Source organism: Haliotis cracherodii, unplaced genomic scaffold (genome assembly GCF_022045235.1).
Source record: "Haliotis cracherodii isolate W230 unplaced genomic scaffold, xgHalCrac1.p SCAF_11, whole genome shotgun sequence".
Lineage (NCBI taxonomy): Eukaryota > Metazoa > Mollusca > Gastropoda > Lepetellida > Haliotidae > Haliotis > Haliotis cracherodii.
Window position 1 is genome coordinate 38,032,742 of NW_027266266.1, and position 27,028 is coordinate 38,059,769.

The 27,028-nt window shown below is 41.7% G+C and overlaps 1 protein-coding gene across 1 annotated transcript; it reads right to left on the reverse strand.

Annotated features, from left to right (window-relative positions):
* Window positions 1–398: 398 nt before the first annotated feature.
* Window positions 399–21,151, reverse strand: LOC139455065 (uncharacterized). Its single transcript, XM_071236643.1, has 8 exons — window positions 20,977–21,151; window positions 16,740–16,883; window positions 16,042–16,269; window positions 14,718–14,910; window positions 14,221–14,336; window positions 13,531–13,687; window positions 12,511–12,618; window positions 399–537 (listed from the first exon to the last, which is right to left on the reverse strand). Exons 1-8 carry the CDS (start codon window positions 21,149–21,151, stop codon window positions 399–401), a joined length of 1,260 nt encoding a protein of 419 aa, XP_071092744.1.
* Window positions 21,152–27,028: the final 5,877 nt, after the last annotated feature.

The window sequence follows — 27,028 nt, forward strand, 5'->3', positions numbered from 1 at the left end:
CCATACCCGTGCTCGTGGCTTTAACCGAAGTGGTAAACGTCTGAGACGTGCATCACTTCCGGCTTTCCTCGCACATTAAGCTAACACGCCCCGATATAACTGGAATATTGTTAAAAGCGGCTTTAAACCCAACTCACTCACTCACTCACTCACTCGTAAAAGTGGAAGGGGCATAATCAACTGAATTTGACACAATAGCTATTGGACTTAACCATTTCAATTGGCGGTAGACAACGTTGTCCATTTTCATTAGCAGAGGATACCAAGTCATTTTGAAGCTTGCAGAAACATGCTGCCTTGTTGTGTGTTTGGTCCCCATGCATCCTGTAACCATGGACAACGTTGTACTAAAACATGCAAACTGTTAAGGGTATACTATGCATCCTTTGTAGTCATGCTCAGAATCGTCCAGCTACCTCCCCAACATCCATCTCCACAGTGCGTTGTCCATATACTGTACCATCTATCACAATACACTTTTCTCTAACATGCATAAATGATGCTGGGTCGACAACTGGCGTCTTCACAAGTAACGTACTGCAACCAATATATGTTAATTATTACGTTTTCACAGAAAAGGGAAATGTTACATACAGCCTAACCTGCATATGTTTTGGTAAAGGTCAGATATTGATCAGACACATGTCCCATGGTCAGGAATACTTGGCTTTGAAACATAATATACATGTACTACTATATGTTTATCAGTCATATCTATTAATTAACAATGGTATTACACATTTTGTGTTTTAACCGTGGTTAGGTTTCGTGTGAAAAGAAATATGACACCATACTTTTTATCACATGAGTGAACAGCTGTACACAAGGCGTTGGTACCTGGTGAGAAGGTTCTTGTTCGAAAACCCTCGCCATCTGACAGTTTCTAGCAAAATATATTGCTGGAATTTATGTTCAAACTATTTATGTTAAACTTGAATAAAAATATTTTTTGAATGTCAATCTAACACGTTATGTCATCATTGAAAGCGTTCAAACAGTTTCAAATCTTTACGTTTCATAGGAATATCTTCGAAGGAAAAAGTATTGCCACACCCCAAATGTTTCATAGTAATCCTATGCTACCACCCATGGGCTGACAAGTATGGCCATGTGACTTGTGCTGTTACAACCGTGGATCCCTCGTCCAACCCTCAACAAATGGCAAAAGTTTCAATTCACAACATAATGTCAGTACCAGGTGGAACGCCTGCCGATCAGGATAACAACATGAACCCTCCTCCGCATTGGACCGCCTCCGTGGTCTAGTTGTAGAGTGTCCGCCCGGAGAGCGGAAGGTCCGGGGTTCGATCCCCGACCGCGTCATACCAAAAGACGTTAAAAGATGGTACTTGTTATTACCCTGTCTGGCGCTCGGCATTAAGGGGCTAAAACAAGGACTTGTCGGCTCGGAGTCAGTATACTGTGTCTGAGTGGGGTATTCATGTTAAACTGCAGCATGGTATCTCATTGAGCTAGCACTTTAAATCGGCATCAGTCCGGACTAGTACAAGCAGCCACACAAACACACACACGTGCATGCACGTCGCTATATAAGTGCAATAATCTTGGATGCGACGTTAAACCCCATTTCACCTCACCTCACCTCCTCCGCATTGACTGTACATTTGATTTGACAGCTAGGTATTCTGTTCAGGAAAACCAATTCCTGGTGCAGGTCTTGGTACAAAATTCGCCAACATTTGGAACTGATGGATTCATCTGACACACTTTGCCGATTAAGTCCCAAACATGCTCAGATTTTGATTCCTGGAAGGCCAGGGAAGATATTGCCTCCAGCCGAAGGAAATCGGCAATGGCACGTGCACGCGTGCACGATGTGGCCTGCCTATGTCATTGGAGCGTAGATTACAAAAAAACTTTAAGATTAAGATAGGGGTATATTTTCATCTATTTAGACTCTTGAGTCAAGATTCAAACAAATAATATGACATGACATATAATGCGTAATTTATGGGATATATGAGGTCGTGTATCTGGTCCAGTATCTTTTAAACAGCTTTTAAATGTCTACCAACATGCACAATGTCATATATTTATTCTTTATTCTAAAGCTGTATATTCCGTGATTAAATTAAATATGAGAAAATTCCAGAATTGTTCAAGTTAAGTTTTTTTCATGGAGAATGTAAACTATATTACGACATGTAACCTACCCCATTTCTTGAGTGTGTCAGATATTGATCAGGCTGAACTGACACCAATTATATTGTACCCTGTGGCCAGCTGGTCACCTGATTGTGAAACCTGGTGAGGGGTTCTGAAAAGTAGTATCAAGTTTACAACATGTGGCATCGCAATGTGTTACTACAATTTATGGTCGGTCGATTTATTATATATTTCGAGAATACTGTATGTTAAACCTTGGCATTTCACACATTACTTGTAATTTTCCACAAACTATAATTTGTTATTATTCACATATTAACTAAATATGTTCATACCTACTTTGAAACTTTGACACTTTCAAAACTGTTAGGGAGGAAATATGACAAGAATCGAGATTAGAGGTTAGATTTCATTAATTTACTGGAATTATTGATAAATAGGTTTGACCTTAAGCGGCAAATATTTTGAATATCATATGTCATATAAACTAATTCTTTGTGTATTCATGGCTTTGCAAGATCTTATGATATCCCACATGACTTCAGTATCGCCCACATCACGTCAATGTTACTCATCATCTCGCTCTTCATTATCGCCGACATCACATCATTAGAGCCCATCTAACCTTACTTTCGCCAACATCCCCTCAAAACCGACCACTTCATTGTTGTTGCGTTAAGTATTTAAAATGTCGCCTCCTGCCTCAGCAATTCGGCCCGACTCACCCACCTTTGGGACTCAGGTATTTGTGTTGGGTATACATATCTGTTGGGAGGTTTAATATATATATGAATTTATTTCTGTGGCTGCTCTGTATATATACGTTCGAGTGTATCTTTCAGAAAAAAGAGTTAGTCTGTCCTTCGCTATTGAATCTAACTGCAATTCTTGTTTTAACTGAGTATGGGCTGGGGTTGGAGCATGGTTTTGACATTCCAGAAAGCAGTGGATTCAGGCTGATTGCATCATCGTGTTCTCTGTGGCCGAGGATGAGGCGTGAGATGGCTTCTTCAACTTTCCTTTCATTTGAGTACAAGGATGGCGTTATGTGGACCTTGAGTTGAATTTTGTGTAGCCACCTGCCAATCATCCCATTGGGTTTGCCATTTGTAGGCTATGAAGGCTTTGGGTTTGCTTTTATCTTAAGTCTGTTGACGGGAATAAGCTGCAGATATGCTCTGTCCAGAGCTAGCTTTGCCAGTGTGTCTGCTTTTCACACTGCTCCACCTGTTTCCCTTGCGTGATTCCCGTGCACCCTTTTGAGTTGAGTTGATTGGTTCAACTGTGTCATATGGCCCTGTGACGCTGGGGTAGCATTATGCAGATGGCTGTTTATGCAGATGGCTGTTGGATGTTCGTTTCACCCGTGACGAACAGGTCTGGTTGTTGATGAAATATAGTGAGAGCTAAATAGATAGATTTTATAGTCATGCACCGATTGTCTTTAAATGTAATATCGAGTTATGTATGACTGTTTAATAATTTCATTCCAACTTTGACTGGAGTAGGTCCAATAGTTTTCCAGATATTGTAGTAAACGTCGGTACTTTGAATTAACTACCAGACTAATTCCCACAGTTGTTTCACTTGAAAGGTGAACCCATGCCTTTATTGCACTATTGATCTACTCCGTCCCGGGCTGTCTGGTATGTTGTTTGGATGTATGAAATATCTCTGTGTTTGACCAATATAGCTCCGTCAAGAGCGAACTTATTATTCACTATTTCTCACCCAACTTAATCGCATGACACTCGGCCCATCTAACCATCCATCAATTTATTTTAATTCAGCAAACGCACAAAATCATCACAATCTCGCGTGTTCCCTCACCAACCATCACTCTCATCACATACCGACCATCTCCAGTGTTACCCCGACCAGAATCACTCTAATCACATACCGACCATCTCAAGTGTTACCCCGACCAGAATCACTCTCATCACATACCGACCATCTCAAGTGTTACCCCACCCACCATCACTCTCATCACATACCGACCATCTCAAGTTTTACCCCACCCTCCATCACTCTAATCACATACCGACCATCACCAGTGTTACTTCAACCCACCTTCACTCTCATCACATACCGACCGTTTCCAGTGTTACCCCACACACCATCACTACCATCACATACCGACCGTCATCAGTGTTACCTCACCCACAATCACTCTCATCACATACCGACCATCTCCAGTGTTACCCAACCCACCATGACTCTCATCACATACCGGCCATCTCCAGTGTTACTCACACACCATCACTCTCATCACATACCGACCATCTGCAGTGTTACCCCACCCACCATCACTCTCATCGCATACCGATCATCTCCAGTGTTACCCCACCCTCCCTCACTCTCATCACATACCGACCATCTGCAGTGTTACCCCACCCACCATCACTCTCATCGCATACCGATCATCTCCAGTGTTACCCCACCCTCCATCACTCTCATCACATATCGACCATCATCAGTTTTACCCTTCCAACCATCACTCTCATCACATATCGACCATATCCAGTGTTACCCCACCCACCATCACTCTCATTAAATACCGACCATCTCCAATGGTACTTCAACCCACCACCACTCTCATCACATATCGACCATGATCAGTGTTACCCCACCCACCATCACTCTCATCACATATCGACCATCATCAGTGTTACCCCACCCACCATCACTCTCATCACATACCGACCATATTCAGTGTTACCCAACCAACCATCATTCTCATCACATACTGACCATCATCAGTGTTACCCCACACACCATCACTCTCATCACATACTGACCATCATCAGTGTTACCCCACCCACCATCACTCTCATCACATACCGACTTTCTCCAGTGTTACCCAACCCACCATCACTCTCATCACATACCGACCATCATCAGTGTTACCCAACCCTCTATCACTCTCATCACAGACCGACCTACTCCAGTGTTACCCCACACACCATCACTCTCATCGCATACCGACCATCTCAAGTTTTACCACACCCTCCATCACTCTCATCACATACCGACCATCACCAGTGTTACTTCAACCAATCTTCACTCTCATCACATACCGACCATTTCCAGTTTTACACCACACACCATCACTATCATCACATACCGACCATCATCAGTGTTACCTCACCCACAATCACTCTCATCACATACCGACCATCTCCAGTGTTACCCTACCAACCATCACTCTCATCACATACCGACCATCATCAGTGTCATCTTAACCCACCATCACTATCATCACATACCGGCCATCTCCAGTGTTACTCACACACCATCACAATCATCACATACCGACCATCTGCAGTGTTACCCCACCCACCATCACTCTAATCACATACCGATAATCTCCAGTGTTACCCCACCCTCCCTCACTCTCATCACATACCGACCATCACCAGTGTAACATCAACCCACCATCACTCTCATCTCATACCGACCATCTCCACAGTTACCCCACCCACCATCACTCTCATCACATACCGACCATCATCAGTTTTACCCTTCCAACCATCACTCTCATCACATATCGACCATATCCAGTGTTACCAAAGGAAACATCACTCTCATCACATATCGACCATATCCAGTGTTACCCCACCAACCATCACTCTCATTAAATACCGACCATCTCCAATGGTACTTCAACCCACCACCACTCTCATCACATACCGACCATCATCAGTATTACTTCAACCCACCATCACTCTCATCACATACCGACCATATTCAGTGTTACCCTACCAACCATCACTCTCATCACATACCGACCATCATCAGTGTTACCCCACCCACCATCACTCTCAACACATACCGACCATCATCAGTGTAACCCCACCCACCATCACTCTCATCACATACCGACTTTCTCCAGTGTTACCCAACCCACCATCACTCTCATTACATACCGACCATCTGCAGTGTTACCCCACCCACCATCACTCTAATCACATACCGATCATCTCCAGTGTTACCCCACCCTCCCTCACTCTCATCACATACCGACCATCACCAGTGTAACATCAACCCACCATCACTCTCATCTCATACCGACCATCTCCACTGTTACCCCACCCACCATCACTCTCATCACATACCGACCATATTCAGTGTTACCCTACCAACCATCACTCTCATCACATACCGACCATCATCATTGTTACCCCACCCACCATCACTCTCAACACATACCGACCATCATCAGTGTTACCCCACCCACCATCACTCTCATCACATACCGACTTTCTCCAGTGTTACCCAACCCACCATCACTCTCATCACATACTGACCATCATCAGTGTTACCCCACCCTCTATCACTCTCATCACAGACCGACCTACTCCAGTGTTACCCCACACCATCACTCTCATCGCATACCGACCATCATCAGTGTTACCCCACCCACCATCACTCTCATCACATACCGACTTTCTCCAGTGTTACCCAACCCACCATCACTCTCATCACATACTGACCATCATCAGTGTTACCCCACCCTCTATCACTCTCATCACAGACCGACCTACTCCAGTGTTACCCCACACCATCACTCTCATCGCATACCGACCATCATCAGTGTTACCCCACTCACCATCACTCTCATCATATACCGACCATCTCCAGTGTTACCCCACACACCATCACTCTCATCGCATACCGACCGTCATCAGTGTTACCCCACTCACCATCACTCTCATCATATACAGATTGTATCCAGTGTTACCCAACCCACCATCACTCTCATCACATACCGATCATCTCCAGTGTTACCCCACCCACCATCACTCTCATCACATACCGACCATCTCCAGTGTTACCACCCACACCATCACTATCATCACATACCGACCATCACCGGTGTTATCCTTCCCACCATCACTCTCATCACATATCGACCATATCCAGTTTTACCAACCCACCATCACTATCATCAGATACCGACCATTTCCAGTGTTACCCATCCCACCATCACTCTCATCACATACCGACTGTCTCCAGTGTTACCCAATCCACCATCACTCTCCTCACATACTGACCATCATCAGTCTTACCCCTCCCACTATCACTCTCATCACATACCGACCATCATCAGTGTTATCTTAACACACCATCACCCTCATCACATACCGACCATCTCCAGTGGTACTTTAACGAACCATCACTCTCATCACATACTGACCATCATCAGTGTTATCCCACCCACCATCACTCTCATTTACATACCGACTTTCTCCAGTGTTACCCAACCCACCATCACTCTCATCACATACTGACCATCATCAGTGTTACCCCACCCTCTATCACTCTCATCAGAGACTGGCCTACTCCAGTGTTACCCCACACACCATCACTCTCATCGCATACCGACCGTCATCAGTGTTACCCCACTCACCATCACTCTCATCATAAACAGATTGTATCCAGTGTTATCCAACCCACCATCACTCTCATCACATACCGATCATCTCCAGTGTTACCCAACCCACCATCACTCTCATCACATACCAACCATCTCCAGTGTTACCCCACACACCATCACTCTCATCACATATCGACCATATCCAGTGTTACCCCACCCACCATTACTCTCATCAAATACCGACCATCTCCAATGTTACTTCAACCCACCATCACTCTCATCACATACCGACCATCATCAGTGTTACCCCACCCACCATCACTCTCATCACATACCGAGTGTCTCCAGTGTTACCCAATCCACCATCATTCTCATCACATACCGACCATCATCAGTCTTACCCCACCCACCATCACTCTCATCACATACCGACCATCATCAGTGTTATCTTAACACACCATCACCCTCATCACATACCGATCATCTCCAGTGTTACTCACACATCATCACTCTGATCATATACCGACCATCTCCAGTGTTACCCCACCCTCCATCACTCTCATCACATACCGACCATCACCAGTGTTACTTCAACCCACCATCACTCTCATCACATATCGACCATCATCAGTCTTACCCCTCCCACCATCACTCTCATCACATATCAACCATATCCAGTGTTACCACACGAAACATCACTCTCATCACATATCGACCATATCCAGTGTTACCCCACCAACCATCACTCTTGTGAAATACCAACCATCTCCAGTGGTACTTCAACGAACCATCACTCTCATCACATACTGACCATCATCAGTGTTATCCCACCCACCATCACTCTCATCACATACCGTTTTTCTCCAGTGTTACCCAACCCACATCACTCTCATCACATACTGACCATCATCAGTGTTACCCCACCCTCTATCACTCTCATCACAGACCGACCTACTCCAGTGTTACCCCACACACCATCACTCTCATCGCATACCGACCATCATCAGTGTTACCCCACTCACCATCACTCTCATCATATACCGACTGTCTCCAGTGTTACCCCACACACCATCACTCTCATCGCATACCGACCGTCATCAGTGTTACCCCACTCACCATCACTCTCATCGCATACCGACCATCATCAGTGTTACCCCACTCACCATCACTCTCGTCATATACAGATTGTATCCAGTGTTACCCCACCCACCATCACTCTCATCACATACCGACCATCTCCAGTGTTACCACACACACCATCACTCTCATCACGTACCGACCATCTGCAGTGTTACCCCACCCATTATCACTCTCATCACATACCGACCATCACCAGTGTTACCCCTCCCACCATCACACTCATCACATATCGACCATATCCAGTGTTACCACACGAAACATCACTCTCATCACATATCGACCATATCCAGTGTTACCCCACCCTCCATCACTCTTATCAAATACCAACCATCTCCAATGGTACTTCAACCCACCACCACTCTCATCACATATCGACCATCTCCAGTGTTTCTTCAACCCACCATCACTCTCATCACATACCGACCATCTCCAGTGTGGACCCCACCCACCATCACTCTCATCACATACCGACCATCACCAATGTTACCCCTCCCACCATCACTCTCATCTCATATCGACCATATCCAGTGTTACCACACGAAACATCACTCTCATCACATATCGACCATATCCAGTGTTACCCCACCCTCCATCACTCTTATCAAATACCAACCATCTCCAGTGTTATTTCAACCCACCACCACTCTCATCACATATCGACCATCTCCAGTGTTTCTTCAACCCACCAACATTCTCATCACATACCGACCATAATCCGTATTACCACACCCACAATCACTCTCTTCACATACCGACCATCTCCAGTGTTACCCCACCAACCATCACTCTCATCACATACCGACCACATGTAGTCATACGTCACCCACCATCACTCTCATCACATACCGACCATCATCAGTGTTACCCCACCCTCCATCACTCTCATCACATACCGACCATCTCTAGTGTTACTTCAACCCACCATCAGATACCGACCACATCAGTGTTACCCCACCTACCATCACTCTCATCACATACCGACCATCTGTAGTCATACGTCACCCACTATCACTCTCATCACATACCGACCATCTCTAGTGTTACTTCAACCCACCATCAGATACCGACCACCATCAGTGTTACCCCACCTACCATCAATCTCATCACACACCAACCATCTCCAGTCATACCCCACCCACCTTCACATACCGACCACCATCAGTGTTACCCCATTCACCATCACTCAACCCACATCAATGTCCGATCAGACTCACTTATTCCACAGTATCAATCTATCATCTGTTCCAGTCACTTATCTAGCCTCATTTCACATGTCGTGAGTGGTGATTCTTTTTTCCAGTCTGCTATGTATGGGTCGTTATGTTAAAGTTGTCCTGCATACAGTGTATACAATGACTAATTTCAGCCATCATGTTCGGTGTTTTATCGTTTATCACCGGTAAGCGTGTGTCAACTAATTTGTAACACTGGTTCATCAAACAACAGCTCCTGGATTTTAAGCGTACAGTTCAAAATGTTTGATATCCGGAGGCATATATGTAAGTTCTATCTTAAGTCAGAAAGGGTAGACATGAGAACAAATGAACTGATCACATGCGTTCAATCTTATCCAAACACTAAAGAAAGAATTCGATAATATAGCGGTACCTGTTATTTACATCCGTGAGCATCCAGGCGAGAATTGGCCCTCTGCAACCCATGCTTGTTCTAAGAGGCGACTATGCTTGTCGTGAGAGACGACTAACGAGGTCGCTGACTTGATTTATGCATGTCATCGTATCCCATTTGCGTGGATTGATGCTCATGATGTCGATCACTGGATTATCTGGTCTAGACTCGATTATTTAATAAAAACAGCGTTCAACAAGAAACAAACCTGTCATTTGATTAAAGTTTGATTCAGTGCAATCTATTTACTAACATACATGTGGTGTGGGTATGTGTGTGCACCAGAAACCTCAGCTCGCCATTCATCTATAGACTGTTTCAGTTATCTCGTGAACATATCAAGATGCCTTTCATCTATAAAACCTCGCATCTTTATTTACGTGTTAGCAAGGTTGATTCTATTTATGTCTCATAACTAGTCAACTAACGACAGTGATTGATCGGTTTCTGCACAATAAATATGTAGCTATTCTAAAAACTTCACGAAATTATTTGCAGGTATATTTCTGTTAATAGACTGAGACATGAACTGACCGAAATTAGCTGAATTTTATTTCTACAATATTGTAATTTTAGTGTGCAACATGCTACCCAACAAAACCCAGGTATGTGCGTGTGTGTGCGTGTGTGTGCGTGTGTGTGCGTGCGTGCGTGCGCGCGTGTGTGTGTGTGCGTGTGTGTGCGTGTGCGTGTGCGTGTGTGCGTGTGCAATCTGTAAGGTGTATGACGCCGTTTCCCTTCTATGCATATGCCAGCCATCCATGCTGTGTGTGTGTATGTGTGTGTGCGTGTGCGTGTGCGTGTGCGTGTGTGCGTGTGTGCAAGCTCCCTTCAACAACGCCGTTTCCCTTCTATGCATATGCCCGCCACCCATGCCGTGTGTGTGTATGTGTGTGTGCGTGTGCGCGTGTGCGTGTGCGTGTGTGCAAGCTCCCTTCCACATCTTTATGTTTATTGATATTCTACAACGTTATTATACCATAGCATTAGAAGTGTTGTGTACAAGTTTGTGTATTGAAGTAATTGGTGTGAAGTGGTAAAAAGAGCATGGGCGTACCCAAGAATTGTAAATGTGTCGAGAAGATCATGTTCTTCTCATTTCGAGTGTTGGCTCGCGAGAATACACTGAGCTTTTCGGAAAGCCACCTCATTTTCTTTTGAATATTAGATGACGTCAACACAAATACACGTAAATACAGTAGAGTGTCATTATGAAACTATCATTGCAATTAACACATACTATAGAAAGTAAAACTTCAACAGAGCATGGTTGATTGGGTGAGTGAATGAGTGTGGTTTTACGCCGCTTTTAGCAATATTCCAGCAATATCACGGCGGGGGACACCAGATATGGGCTTCACACATTGTACCCATGTCAGGAATCGCATCCGGGTCTTCGGCGTGACGAGCGAATGCTTTAACCATTAGGCTACCTTACCGCCCGCATGGCTGATTGATTCATTACACCATAATCTACATATATGGCCCTTTTAGGACACCGTTTGCCCAGTCGACTAAGGGGTCGAAGTTCGTTGTGCTGAGTCTAAACACCTGGACCTGGGTTCGAATCCCAGAATCACCCTGATTAGGATGCTTGGTTTGTTAGATCTTTTTCAAAGTAGATAAAAGCGAGAGTACTCTTTCCAAAAGCATGAGAACCAACTGATGACCATCAATTGTACGACCCCGACTACATCGAAAGCACTCTCAAATAGTGTTTGATAACATTGGTTCCTCACACATCAAACTGATGCAAATGTTTGGTGATTTGACTGACATACTGTTCAAAGCGGTCAAATATCAGTCGGCGTCAAATAAAATTATGGAGAAAGCCGTTATTCAGCTTCTCAATCCTATACATCACTGGTGACGAGCAACAACAGCTATCATGTATAGTGTCAACATGTTTTATTGTCTGTAGACATGGTTACACTCTCTGATGACAACGTGGTGTCCGATCACGATCTGAAAAGACGAATGCAGATTTGAAGTAAACATGAATGCCCCCTCACATATATGCGCGCGTACGCAGCCGTGAAGTTTTGACGATGTACTAAACTGGTATAAATGTACACCATGTACGCTGTTGTGATGTGTGATTGAAAGGAAATACGTCATTGTAGAGGCAATAAATTATTATTTTGGAAAACATTGATTTTTTTCTGTCAAATGCAAATTTATAAGGTGTATTATAATCCAGACTTATTGTGTTGCTACTCATATCAAACATTGCATACCACATTCTAGGGTCAACCAGGACAATCGGACAGTCTGTTGGGACTGCCAAAGTGTAGTTCAAGTTTTCAACAAATTCACTCGAGGAAGAGTTGTAAACCTCAAGGGCTCTGCAACAAACAAACATTATACAGGTATAAAATACGGTTGTTTTTTGCAAAAAACAGCTGATTGAGGCAAGGTAATATTTATGATAAGGAAGGTAAACAAAATATGTAAATGATGAACAACATACATTAACGTAGGTCAGAAAATGAATGGAATCCTTTAACCCAATGATCTTCCATTCCATTGACGCTGGGATGCCGTCCTTGAAGGATTCAGTTCACAGGACTCTCTTTATTATATAAAATGACACTAATCAAAGTCATCCTTGGGAAAGTATTCACAAATGAAGAACTGTGTGTACAAATAAGCCATCAACGAATCATATCCCCCCCCCCCCCCCCACCCCCCCACTCTACGTACACAAATACACAAATACATCGTTATGAATTACCTTATTCAATAAAAATCACAGAGACAGTCATTATCGGGAACGTATCAATATACACTGATGAGGTATATACATCTGATTACCATTATGCAACAACACCACCACCGACCCTGTATCTATCAATAATGATCTCACAAGTTCACTGAAAGTAACAATAACCACATGATTATTCAAGTTGTGATCAGAAGCCCACAACAATATAGCTTTCATCTCTATAGTCAAGTTAACAGTTTCTGTCTAGCTATCCATCATCGGAGCAGCCCAGTAGTGTAATGCCTCGTTGTGCAAAGTCCCTTCGTTGTGCCAGGTTCCTGTGATCGTAAGTTAAGGGTTAAAATGTCACACAGCTTGAAGTACATTCGTTACCTACCGACGACTTGACAGACTTACCAAATGCAGATCGAACCTATACAGGTTAGTGTGATGTTGAACACAGAAGTCAAATATTGATAATTAAAGTCAAACAACCGTATTACATATAACAGTTGATTTCACGTAGTTTTGTTTGGAAAAAATGTTTACTTACGACTGGCCATCGTATGCGACGTAGATAAGGCCATCAGTGGATAAATCGATTGATCCACAGACTAGGCCTTGGGTTGGCACTTTCAACTGCATGAATGATCCCATCGCTGGTTTGAATATAAATAGGGAGCCAGCGCCGTCACAGAACACGACGTTTTCTGTATCATAGACATAAATGACTTGCATAACAGAATTTACGCAGTGATTCACGCAAGATTGTCACAAGTGGAGACAAAGCTAGAAATCAGTAGTCACAATGTTGATTTTGGGGATGTTTGATGACCGAATATCATGTACAGTAAACTACGGTTACAACGAACTCAAGGGGACCACTACTTTTAGTTAACTTTGTTATAAACGTAGTTCGTTATAAGCATTTCAACTAAAACAAAAAGCAAATGTAAGGGATCTAAAACAGTTCGTTATATCCGTTAGTTCATTTTAAGCATGTTCGTCATAAACGTTAAATTATTAAAACCTCAACTGAGTTTGGAGTGCCATTTAACATACTTATACGCCTCAGAAATGCAGCATGTGGACTAAGCATCACTGTTCCTCGCAACAAATATATGACTTTTTCTTGTACAAAGAAACAACAATCGAACAGGAAGGACAATGTTTCTACGTTTCAAGACATTTGTATCCATTCCTTCACTCTTTCCTTCCTATTGTTCAGTCCCATCCTACTCACCATCATCATCAACTGCAAACGCAACGGGATCTATAGGCCAGAACACTATTGTCGTCCATGAAGGTTCGCCTTCCCTAATCCTTACGACCTTCAAACCATCAGCCATATAGAGAGATCTGCAAGAAGAAACACGTGATTGAATTGGATTTGATAGACTCGTAAGACGGAGGGCTGAGAAAAATCAAATAGGCAGCTACCTTTCTTATAATGGGAAAATAATTATTCTATAATGTTCATTTGAACATGAAGATTAGAAGGTCGTATCGTGAGCGAAGGTCAGAAACGTCTACCTGTCGTAAATAATATTTGAACCTGAGGCTAAATGAGGTCATTGTGTAAGGATGACATTATGCAAAATCCATCAAGGAGCTACCAGCATTCAAATTAGTTGCCATAAAAAGCAACCTCATCCTCATCTGCATTCAAAAGGCAACAGTGACTGTGAGAATCAGTTCTCGGATTCAAGGATAATTTCCTAATGTACGTTATCTACATACCCTCCAGATAGGTAGAGCAACCCAGTGGGGCCATCATACGGGAAGACCAGCCTGATATCCGGAAAGCCGGTCCTGTTGAAGGCATAAACCCCATTCAGTGAGGCGTTGGTAAATGTCAAGGCGACATACACTTCATCCGTTGGCTCAAAGTAAGCAATGCCAGTTCCAACAACTGACGATGTTAATGGAGCATCTGTCAACAAAAGCGTACAGACCTGTTACATGTCATACACTCGCTATGAACAAAGGAGACATAGTTCATTTGGTTTCAAAAACACGTCGGGGCGGTGAGGTGGCCTAGCGGTTTAAGCTTCCACTCATCACACCACTATAAGTTCAATGTGTCATTTGTCATTTCTCCCACCCCAAACGTAATATCACTGGAATATTGATAAAGAAGAGGTAAAACCACACTCACTCACACACTCACTCATTCACTCAATGCCAATAACAAGAAGAAGAGTATTGTTATTGGAAGCGGTTGTACAATGTATACGAAAGATAACTCATAATTAGTCAGTGACATTTGAAGGTACGTAAAATATCGTCTTCCATGAAATTGCAGTTAGGGACCGGTCATTTCACAATATTGAGTGCCATCCTAAACCACCTTATACACTTCCCTGTGCCATCCTACACTAAACGACCGCCTCCGTGGTCTAGTGGTAGAGTGTCCGCCCGGGGAGCGGAAGGTCCGGGGTTCGATCCCCGCCGCATCAGACCAAAAGACGTTAAAAGATGGTACTTGTTGTTACCCTGACTGGTGCTCGGCATCAAGGGGCTAAAACAAGGACTGGTCGGTTCGAGGTCAGTATACTGTGTCTGAGTGGGATATTCATGTTAAACTGCGGCATGGTATCTCAGTGAGCTACCACTATAAATCGGCATCAGTCCGAACTAGTACAAGCAGCCATACAAACACACACACGTACATGCACGTCGCTATATAAGGGCAATAATCTTGAACGCGACCTACACTAAACACCATACAATGTCCACCCCAAATCGCCCCATCTTACTCATATATATACCTCTCAACATCACCCTACACTTCACCACGACACCACACCAACATCGCACAGTTTAATATGGATACCCCTTATGGCTACTCACTCCTAACCGACCAGTCTTTGTTTGATTTCCTTAACGTCAGGCAGGGCCGCACGTATAATTTTTTAATGTCTTTTGATATAATGTGGCAGGGATCAAACGACGACCCTTCCACTCTCGACTCTCTATCCACTAAGTCCAGTGTGATTAAGGACTGAATGTGGAGACATTGATATCAAAGGTTGAAAATAAAGAGAAGTTGTCATTAACATACCAGAGCTGTTACCCAGAATAACCTCGACACCACTTGGCGTTTGTAGACATCGGAGTACAAACGGATCGTTTGCAAAGTAGTCAAACTCAAACGAGCTCGCAGTAGTCGGTCCCACCGTCCACCCCGAAATATTCGAAGATAATTCAAAGCCATTTTGGATGACACCATTAGGGTCCAGCTCCGAAACAAAAGTGGAATCACAAGCGGCCACGAACACCGAACCGGTACCTTGAGAAAAGGAATTGGAAAACAAATAAACACATATAGAATATGCATGTTCTCGAACCAACAATATACTTACCATGTTTAAAGCTACATCGAACACAGGATGGCACATGTGATCAGAGGGATGTGTGCAAATTCCCTTGCACAATTGCCCTTTGATATAATGACTGTAATTCATTGTAGTCCAAGGCGTCGCAATTCATTTTGCAACTGGAGTTAAGTCGTCGGTTCGAATTCCAGATTCGCCCTGGTTATGTTTCTTGGGCTTCCAAACCATACCCGCGCTCGTCGGTTTCATACCAGAGCTGGCAAAGTGATATATTTACATGCCCTGTTTCAGACTTGCTCTGACTGTCGGTATGGTCCATCCGAATGCCATGGATCTGGTCCAATCAACACTTGATGAGTGGTTTAACCATGTCGCTCTTATTACTATATATGATATTTAGTGTAATTGACCTAAAAAAACATACGGTTGGGGCAAGCTGATGAGCTGGCATTCCCGAGAGATTGGAGATTTCTAATTAAGTTATTCAAGTGACTTCTGAAGACTTCAACCTTCGTTTCAAAGCAATCCACATCTTGAATTGTTTCGTTTCCAATCAGGGTTACGTCATCTGCAAGAAGATTGATGATTCATAAGGAAAACAACCATTACAACTTGTTCTCCCGTTTGCTGTTTAGCACTGAACAATATTTCAGTTATATGCAGCTGCCAAGTTAATTTGCCAACCCACATTTGTTAAATTACATTCTGCAAAAACACCGAGCAAAATGTAAGTGTACCTCTGATGATGCTATTGTGTATAAACACTGTATGTAGATATTTGGATATGCAATTAACTGCAAACGGTGCGAAATGACACCATCATCGAGCCAAAAAGAGTGGCATATGAAGCTATTTTTAATCGTACACCAATAAAAGTCCCGTGCGATGATAATGTGATTTAATGTGTCGGGGTAACGTAAATTGTGACAATAGATATATATACTGCCTAATATCCGAACGCCATAATGAAGACAGACTAAAAAGTCACATGAGCCCACAAGGCATTGTAAACCATTTTGTCACTCGATTGTAATGGTGAAAATTCGTTACTGTTCAATTAATCTGTGTTTGCTTTGCGAGTTACCAAACTGTTGCCACACAAATACTGATATTCAAACAATACACTTAGGTTTAACGCCCAAGTCCTTGGTGCACCAGCTTAATAATAGCAGCCTGTAGATGTTCAAGTATGGATCAGACATATCCAGCGATTGATATTATGAGCAACGATTCTGGCCGTCGGACTACGTTGACGTGCTATCAACTAGGTCACCGAGCCTGACTACCACCAGTATAGTGAGTGAGGTTTTACGCCGCTTTTAACAATATTCCAATAATATCACGGCGGGGACACCAGAAATGGGCCTCACGCATTGTACCCATGTCGGGAATCGAACCCGGGCCTTCGGCGTGACGAGCGAACGCTTTAACCACTAGGCTATTCGACCGTCACACCACCAGTAGAGGTTGCTTGGGAAAATTTCTAACTTGGAAACACCACGGACTAAAAACAAAACTTTATGCTTGTTGCCATGAATAGAATAGCAATCACTGTTTAAAAGAATTCAAAATACCAAATGATAAGCATTCTGACCCACCGATGGCACCCGTCACATATACATGCAGAGCCAAGACAATTGTCCGCAAGAAACAAATCCAACACAAAAACAAACGGTCCAAGTGAAAATTGTACCTGACATCATTCATCACTCATGTCAATAATAAAACGTTTGAAAAGATTGAGTAAACCTATGAATGTTTACTAAAGCCGGATCAAACAGCGTTTGAGCAAGAGTTTTCACAAAATTTAGTGTGTTTTTTTGTTTAACGCCACACTCAGCAATATTCCAGCTATATGACAGCGGTCTGAAAAACAATCGAGTGTGGACCAGACAATCCAGTGATTGACATCATGAGCATCAACCAAGGCAATTGGGATACGTGGACATGCATCAACCAAGTCAGCGAACCTGACCACCCTGTCATCAATAACAATTAAGAAGAACATTCAATTAATTCCCCACACCAGTAAGTGAGTGCGTGTGCTTTACACGACAGTCTGTTAAAGACCAACGCTTCCCGGTTTGATGACCCACAATCTACCTGTTCGCACACTGTGGACACGCGATCGTTATTCAAATCTCCCCCTGGATATTCCTGGTGTCCCAAAGGTCTCATGGGTCTGTGAATCCCGTTAATACATTTATTCCCAGCATTTGGATATTCTATGCGAATCATAGTTTATTTGTTTGCCCACCTCCAATTACCGTCCCGCTCAAGATGATTCTTTGAATGTCAAAAAACACTCACTCAGAAACACACACGCACATACGCACGCACGCAAGCCCGACTATTAAAGAAAGCCTCAAGTCTCCTTTTCAGAGCTGATAACCTGATGTGTATTTTATTAAACAAATCTCTAGGGGCATTAGGAGACAAGAAATAACTCTTTGATCTGTCCATCTCAAAAGTTCTCAGCTTTCCCCTATTCGAAACTGCAACTATAGGTATATTTTGGAGCATGCTATCTGTTTCTGCTATTTTCGTTCCTTTTTGTACAGGGGGCACGGGTGGCCCAGTCGTCCAAGGCGCCGCAATTCGCTGTGCAGAGTTGCGTCCTTTTGGCACGACAGAAACCTATGATTGTGGGTTCGAATCCCAGTTCGCTCCGATTATTTTTTAAGGGTTGTAAGCACCACACCCATGCTCGTGGTTTTCACTGAAGTGGTAAACATCACTTCGGGATTTCCTCCCACATTAAGCTGACACGCCGTGATATAACTGGAATACTGTTAAACGCGGCGTTAAGCCCAACTCACTCACTCACTCAGTCCTTTTGGACATGGGGATGGGGAACACCAAATGAGATGGATTACCTTACAGGCACACTTGTACAGGTGCTTTATTGTAGAACTGGGAGAAGCATGTTGTCTATCCGGTAGACGCTATTAATAGATACAAGCAATATTTGGGTTGGGTCAAAGCGCCACGATCAAGATCCGTGACTGACCATATCTACAGAGAGTATATCAGATACAAGTTTGTAAGTTTGTGGCACATACAACATCCTGATGTTACAGCTCCGAGTTAATGATCTTAACGCAAAACAGCAACACGAAAATAATTGTAATAAACTTTTGAACACAATATTGTAACTCGGAAAGTGCCTCATCAAATCCTGAAAAAAACACTTAACAACATCCGACAGGGTGTAGAACAAAGCTGAGGAAAACATAAGTTCATATATCATCATGCTGCTTAGTCATGAAAAGGGGATTCAAGGAATGTTCCTAACAAATATAACAAACACTGCAACGAACTAGAACCTAAATACTAGTATTCGAAATAACGAGAAAAACTCGAAATGTTGCAAAACATGAATACTTGAAACAACGAGAAAATAAATGAAATTACGAGCAAAAATCTAAATTTCGAAATTCTGTATAATTTTACGACGCGAAAAGATCCTCGAACTTTCGATTTAAAAATGAAATTATGCAACCAAAGAGGCAACATTGGGCCTTACTAGTAAAGCGCTTTTTCAATCGAGGTGCAGATTGACAGTGCGTATATATGCCGCTCCTATTTGGAGACAGACAGCAATTTAAGGAACGTATGTATCTCCCTCTTATCAGCCGACATATGCTTCGTGGGCATTCACCATCGAGTGGGGACATTACACGATAGCCACGTACAAACAAAACAATATCAGTCACGTAGTTTTCTAAAATACTAGAGTCACCAATATAGAAATGTGTAGCAATCCTCCTCGGTTATTCTCTGGGACGTGAGACACGAGGTGAAAGGGAGATGAAATGGGGCCGAAGATTTTACATTTTCAACCCCCGATCTCAAAGGGTTTACATCCCCAAGCATACCCGACAAAGAGTGTTTTAAACATAAAAATAACATGCCGAAAGGGTCAAATATTGTATTGGAGTCTATATTGGACACGTCCAGCGCCACGTTAACTTTGCAGCTACAACAACTTTCATTTATTAACATAGACAATTAATATTTTAAAATCCATAAATCTTATCCTTACGTAATTAATATTTTTTTATGAGATCATTTAGACGCGATTCCACATTTAAGTTTATAATCAAAACTCACAAGAAAAAAGCATATTGTATTGCATGTTCAAAATATTAATTAGTATTATTTCCAAAGTACTATTTCAAAACGTTTTCTTTCTGTGCACAGGACCTCTGCGGCCGAATTGTCACAAGAGAAAAAGCAACACGTTTGTAAAGAAGTATGTCAGCGGAGGTACAGGTTAACATACTGACTAAACAAACTATTACGAAGCGATTCAATGTCCGAGGGGGGGGGGGGGGGGGGGGGGGGTGTCAGGTTTGTTGATTTGTTGAGTGGTGTATCATTGCTGCCCGATGGCGTACATAGTTACTGATAATATCAATCACGGAATTGACAGACAGACAGACAGACACACACACACACACACACACACACACACACACACACACACACACAGAGACAAACACACACAAACAAAAGCAAAACAAACACACACACGCACATAGACGCGCGCGCGCACGCACATTCACAGAGAGGGGTTAAATTGTTAGCTTTTTGGTACTTGAGGTGCTCCTTCAATACCTATGCAGCCACTATAAATAACCGTATATTGTATTACTTACCAAGACATGGACACTGATCGTCGGTGACGTCCAATAAGCCTCCAAGTTCGGTATCAACTGCATCAAGAAATGTCAAGAGAGCATTAGTTTTCGCCTCTATGGTTTCTGATGCTGCCGGAACGAGTATGGCTAGTAAGAGACACGGGAACCAGTTGGAGGCGAACATCATCTTCATTCTTGAAACAGCTACTAAAAGTAACAGCTAGTTACCCAAATTTATACTGATGATCAATAGCCTTAACCTTGGTCGCTTGAACTGAGTCACTCAATTGATTTTCGTGAAACAGAAGTTTTACGGGTTTTTTTTCATTTACTCATACAGGTTGTCACACATTACCGATGGTCGTTTAACATATATATATATCTAAGAGGTCATCTCTGTGAACTACTGACGTTTTTCATAGAATGTTTAACGTCATTAGGGCAGAAAAATTAAAACGCATGTATGCAATGACATTGCTTGTTTAGAAAAGCGAATAACAAATTGAAAAGACATGTTTAACATAAATATGCATACATTTGTTCTAGGCGCGGTCCGACTAACAAACCTAACTGTTTGGTTCATCAAATTGAGGCGAATAACATGTATATCTTTAATTACTGGTAAATGTATACATAATTTTTCTACATGTAGATTGATATCCTTGTCAAAACCAATCAACTCTGTTTTACTCCGCTTCCAGCAATAACCAATACTTTCACGGCGTGATTGACCATAAATGGGCTTCACATATTGCAGCCATGTGGGCAATTGAATGCGGGCTCATATCGAATAGGGGCCTGGGATTTTCTTTGGCTCATAATTTGTAATTACCAAAAATTATCTGGTTTTGCAGTCGTTGCTTAAGAAATATCTAGTCTCAAAGCAAAATCCCATTCCCCCGAAAATATCAAATGGTCGATGCTTTAGTGCTGTATGCACCCACTTAAAAGGATTGTTAAAACAACCAGGTCAACGTAGGTTTGGCAGAACGTAGGTTTGACTATGCACAGTGGGCAACATATTGTACCAAATGTTAATTTTACACCCCGTGGGTGGTATTAGTCAGATGTCTGCTGATGAGCGTCAGGTTCACATGAAACTTCTTATAATATTCAACATCTGTTATCAGGATACAAGTTTTATGACGAAAAGATTTACTTTTCACTCGGCTTGCTACCGTCAAGTCAGGGCACCCCTTGCAGACGCCTCCTTTAACTCGGAGAAACGGTTTTTGTGTGACTAATATCCCCTTTTGAGAGGACATTCAAATTGCATCATCTCGGGAATTTGAAGAAGATTATAGGCTTCTTAAACAGTCATGGAAGTAATTTATTTTACCTCCCTGGAATTAGATCAATACCGGCCATATGACCTTATTTATGGAAATGTGTGGGCGATAGTTCTGTTTCAAACGTTCAACTTGTCGCTTTCGTGCTGATTTCCCGTAAGGAAAGAGAAAATTAAATACTTCAATGTTACAAAACGAAGAGTACACTACAATAGTTAAAAACACATTAACAGAAAAAATACGTGAATATGCAGACAAAATGTACTCTGAGGAAGAATTAAACGAAAACATATTGAATCTGAACATATCTTATTCTTTGTTTCTTAAAACCTTCTTAGTAAATTTATTGAAAAAAGATAAAGATAAAAAAGATTAAGGAAAAAATATCAGTTCCTTAGGAAACTATCAGAAATAACTTTCAAAACATAAACGGATCAATACTAACTGATTTATCAACTAATAAATAGCAATTAGGACAAATACACGAAGAAGTAAGAGGAATTCAAATAAGAAATAGAATAAGTTGGTACGAGGAAGGAGAAAACCCAATTAGTTATTTTTGTCATTTAGAAAATAGAAATTACACAAGTAAGCTTATTATTGGTATCCTAAATGAAAATGGAGACACACTAAGTGATGGCAAATCTTACCGAGAAGAGTTAAGATCTTTCAACAATAATCTGTACAAAAAAAACACACAACTGAGTCAGCCAATGATATTCGAATGAACAAATTAAAAACAACTAAATTAAGTAAAGATGGAGTAGAAAATCTGGATAAATAAATTAGCTTAGAAGAACATAAAAAGGAGTAATGTCCATGAACCTTAAGGCCCAGGTATTGATGGAAGTCCGATTGGATTCTTTAAGTTCTTTTTTTTTTGGAAGGAATTAGGCCAATGGATTCATAGTTTCATGAAGGAAACCTTTAAAAATAATAGATTATCTATAACAATGAAAAGAGGAATTATCACTGGTCTTCCCAACCCAAATGTAAGGCAGACAATTAGTAAAAACACTGGCGTCCAATTACATTGAATATTCCCTTTATAAAATCATAAATACGTGTATTGCAAATAGACTAAAAACAACATTGAATACAATTATACATGACAACGAAACAAGCTTATTCCTGGAAGATGTATAACTGAAAATATAAGGATTCTACATGATATTATCTTTGAAACCAGAAGGTTAAACAGGCCAGTTCTGCTGGGTTTTTTAAAAAGCTTTTGACACAGTCTCAAAACCATTTATTGAACAAGTATTAGAAACATTTAGATTTGGACCAAATATCAGTAAATGGATAAAGATTTTAACTGATAATGCATAAGCATCTTATACAAAATGGGCATCCTTTTTTATGTTAAAAGGGGGATGTAGACAAGGAGACCTGGTTTCTCCCTATCTTTTCCTATTTGTAGTCGAAATATTTGGTTTAATGATCAGGGATAATTCTTACATAAAAGGCATTACACTAAATAGCCTAGAACGCAAATTAGGACAATATGCTGACGATACACAACTCTTTCTGGATGGATATGAAAATAGCCTAAATGCTGCCATAGAAACATAAAAAAAAATCTATAACATGTCTGGCCTTAGAAATGAATATAGATAAGACTGAATAATATAACATTAGGTAAAGATTTTAAAACTAGACTGGCACAAAGAAAATCTTAGGCATTAAACTAAACCCTTCTTTAAAGGACCTATGGGTGATCAATACAAAGAAACGATTGGATATCATAAACAGAATATTTGGTCGAAGAGATTTAACAATAATAGGGGTACTTAGTTAAAAAAAAAACGTTGGCAGTCTCTACTCTAGTATATATTTTCTCTGCACTACCTAACCCACCAAAAACATTCATGAAATCAACACTTTTTTTATAAATTTACTTGCAATGACAAAAAGGATAAGATTAAAATAAAAAAATATGAGTCGAGCATATTGTAACGGTGGTCTTGACGGGGGTTACTGTTAATCCTCTACTGTTAATCCTCCACTTGCTATATATATTCTGCACTATGTCCCTCATTCAGTCTTGCTTGACAACGGTATAAGGATCTATACCGAAACGTCGCTTTTTACAGTATTAAAGAAGTTGTTATCCATAAAATTGTGTCTATCTTGAAAAGCCTAATCACTGAATATCTATTATTATGGTCATGATGAAAGTATGCCTTGCGTTATAAAAAAGCCCAAACCTTTTTATTCAACATGAACATGTATATGTCTCAATCTGTTTTTGTCATGAATATCAACAAAGATCAAAGGGCATAAACAAAAATATTTACTGGTATTACCACTTAATTATCAAATCATGTAAATAGTATTTGTTGAGTTCAAGTGATGAACACACTGGTGTTCAAGATTGTTACGCTATGCCTTCGCGTGCTGTCGTTTTGTTTATTATTTTATTGAACTATGAACTATGAACATGGATGTTTTCTTCTAGCTGAAGCATGGGCGTTGTTCTGCTGTACGGTATGGAGACCAAAATATAAAGCGGCACACATCAACGTCAAGTCAACAGTGACATATGGGCTACAATCAAGTCTTTTATCCGTAAGTTAATGACTATTTGTTATTATTTGTATTCCCCCCCCCCCCCCCCCCCCCCCCACACACACACACACACACCACGTGGATAATTGACATGTGTATGTGTGTATCAAGGGGTGTACGCTGCCAGTGTGGCTGAAGTGTGTGTGTGTGTGTGTGTGTGTGTGTGTGTGTGTGTGTGTGTGTGTGTGTGTGTGTGTGTGTGTGTGTGTGTGTGTGTGTGTGTGTGAGATATGTATGTCTATATGTGGTGGTAGCACTTACTCATTACCTCACAGAACCTCATTGCATTGTCATAATTTGTGTGTGTGTGTGTGTGTGTGTGTGTGTGTGTGTGTGTGTGTGTGTGTGTGTGTGTGTGCTTGACCCGATCAATTACGGCCGAGATGAATGATGATGAAATTGAGATTTTACGTGCGCTTTCCGACCTGATGCTTATTTTAACACGGGCCTGTAATGCCATGTAGTGTGTGGAGCGAAGGACAAAAGGGGAAACCCAAGTGAGGCAGCGTTTGGGTTACATAATTTAGATTTTGGAGATTTTTGATATTAGAATTTTGCCAGAGGTCGGAGGAAGGAGGAGAGGGGAGGTAATATATTTTTTTATTGCGATGGTTTGGTTTTAAGAATCGTTGTGATTATAGGTGTGATTATATCCGACCAAGAAAGCCAATTATAATTAGGACGATGCCTAAGGCTATAAAGGTTTGTGTGTTGTTTAATGGGCTAAGGAATGTTTGTAATGTAAGGTGTGTGTTAATGTCCAGTGTATTTGGAAGCGTCGTTTTGTGTTGTTTGTTGTGCGAGCAGTGAAAAAGGTTGCGGGGTGATCGGGTAGCCTAGTGGTTAAAGCGTTCGTTCGATTCCCGACATGAAGCCCATTTTTGTTCTGTTCTGCAGTGTGTGCATTTTCGTTATTTCTGTGATGCCCTGTTACTGGCTCAAGAAAAGCTCGTGACGAGGAGGACCCGGAAGTGATGTCACAGATGACTGACAGCCATATCACTCAAACCCTCTCTGATATATTTGCTGGTATTTATTTGAACCTACTCTTCTCCATGTTGTTCCTGTTAATTCCGTCTAGTGTGACTCTCTTCTTGAACGTGTTGGCTTATAGTTACAGTTCATCATAACTATATTGTGTCGAATGGGAAACTCTTTGGCACCCAACTCCCGGAAGAAATGGTCGATCCTTACATGCTATGATCTGCATAGTCTGAACCAGGTTCAAACTTACAATTGACCGACAATTGAACATTCGATTGTCAGAGAGAGGATGAATTTTAGATACATGTGAACTTCCGTATTCACTTCGTTTAATGATATACTTGAAGTGATTGTACTGTATCCCTGCAGCCGAGATGGACACCTCTCGCTTCACGCTGCTGTGGACGCTGCTGGACCTGGCTCAACACTCTGACATCCAGGACAAGCTTCACACGGAGGTTGACCGTGCACTGGGTATGTTCATACCCTGATATTATACTACGGTATTATGACGACAAAGTGATATGTTCATACGCTGATATTATGATACGATGTCACGATATGCTGATAGGATGACACGACAAGAATCGGGTATGAAGCGCAAGACGACCGCAGCTATGTTTATTAACTAAGGTAAAGTTCGGCTAACGGTCGAGAGAGTACATGAAGAAATTCATGCCCTGTCGGTAACACTCTGAAGCAGTTAGACATTGACCATTTATACTCGACGCAGTCGTGTTGATGCGATGGCATCTGACACTGTCTCCCTTCCCGACCACATTGGTCACGTTTTGTTGGAGATGCATTACGTAGCGTGGTTCAAGGTCAGTGACGTGCTTACCTGTCAATACGTAAGATCTGATGAATTATTATGTGTTACCATAACTTTTATGGTTACGTGTTATGGTTAAGGGTCCAGCCAAGGGGCTCAAAATTGTTTAGGTGATTCACCAACTATTCGGTGAATATCAAAAACACACAAAGGCAACAAAATTTCAGTGCACTTTGGAAACATGTTATAACAGTATGGGACAAACGGAGTTTTATAGAAAACTGCTGATGTGTTTTTTACTCTAATAACACTAGGATATAATGATACACTGGGTGATGCTACGGTGATATGATGATACGATGGTATGATGATACAATATTATCATACAATTATTCAATATAGTGATATGTTGATACGCTATGGTGATACAATGACATTATAGTATTATTGTATA

What these genes read in the sequence shown, in the direction of transcription:
- LOC139455065 (XM_071236643.1), bottom strand. Translation starts at nt 21,151, where the DNA reads ATGAAGATGATGTTCGCCTCCAACTGGTTCCCGTGTCTCTTACTAGCC. An exon ending in TATTCTGGGTAACAGCTCTG is followed by an intron (nt 14,911 to 16,041) that starts GTATGTTAATGA and finishes TTTTGTTGACAG; the next exon opens with ATGCTCCATTAACATCGTCA. An exon ending in CTGGTTGACCCTAGAATGTG is followed by an intron (nt 538 to 12,510) that starts GTATGCAATGTT and finishes TATTGGTTGCAG; the next exon opens with TACGTTACTTGTGAAGACGC.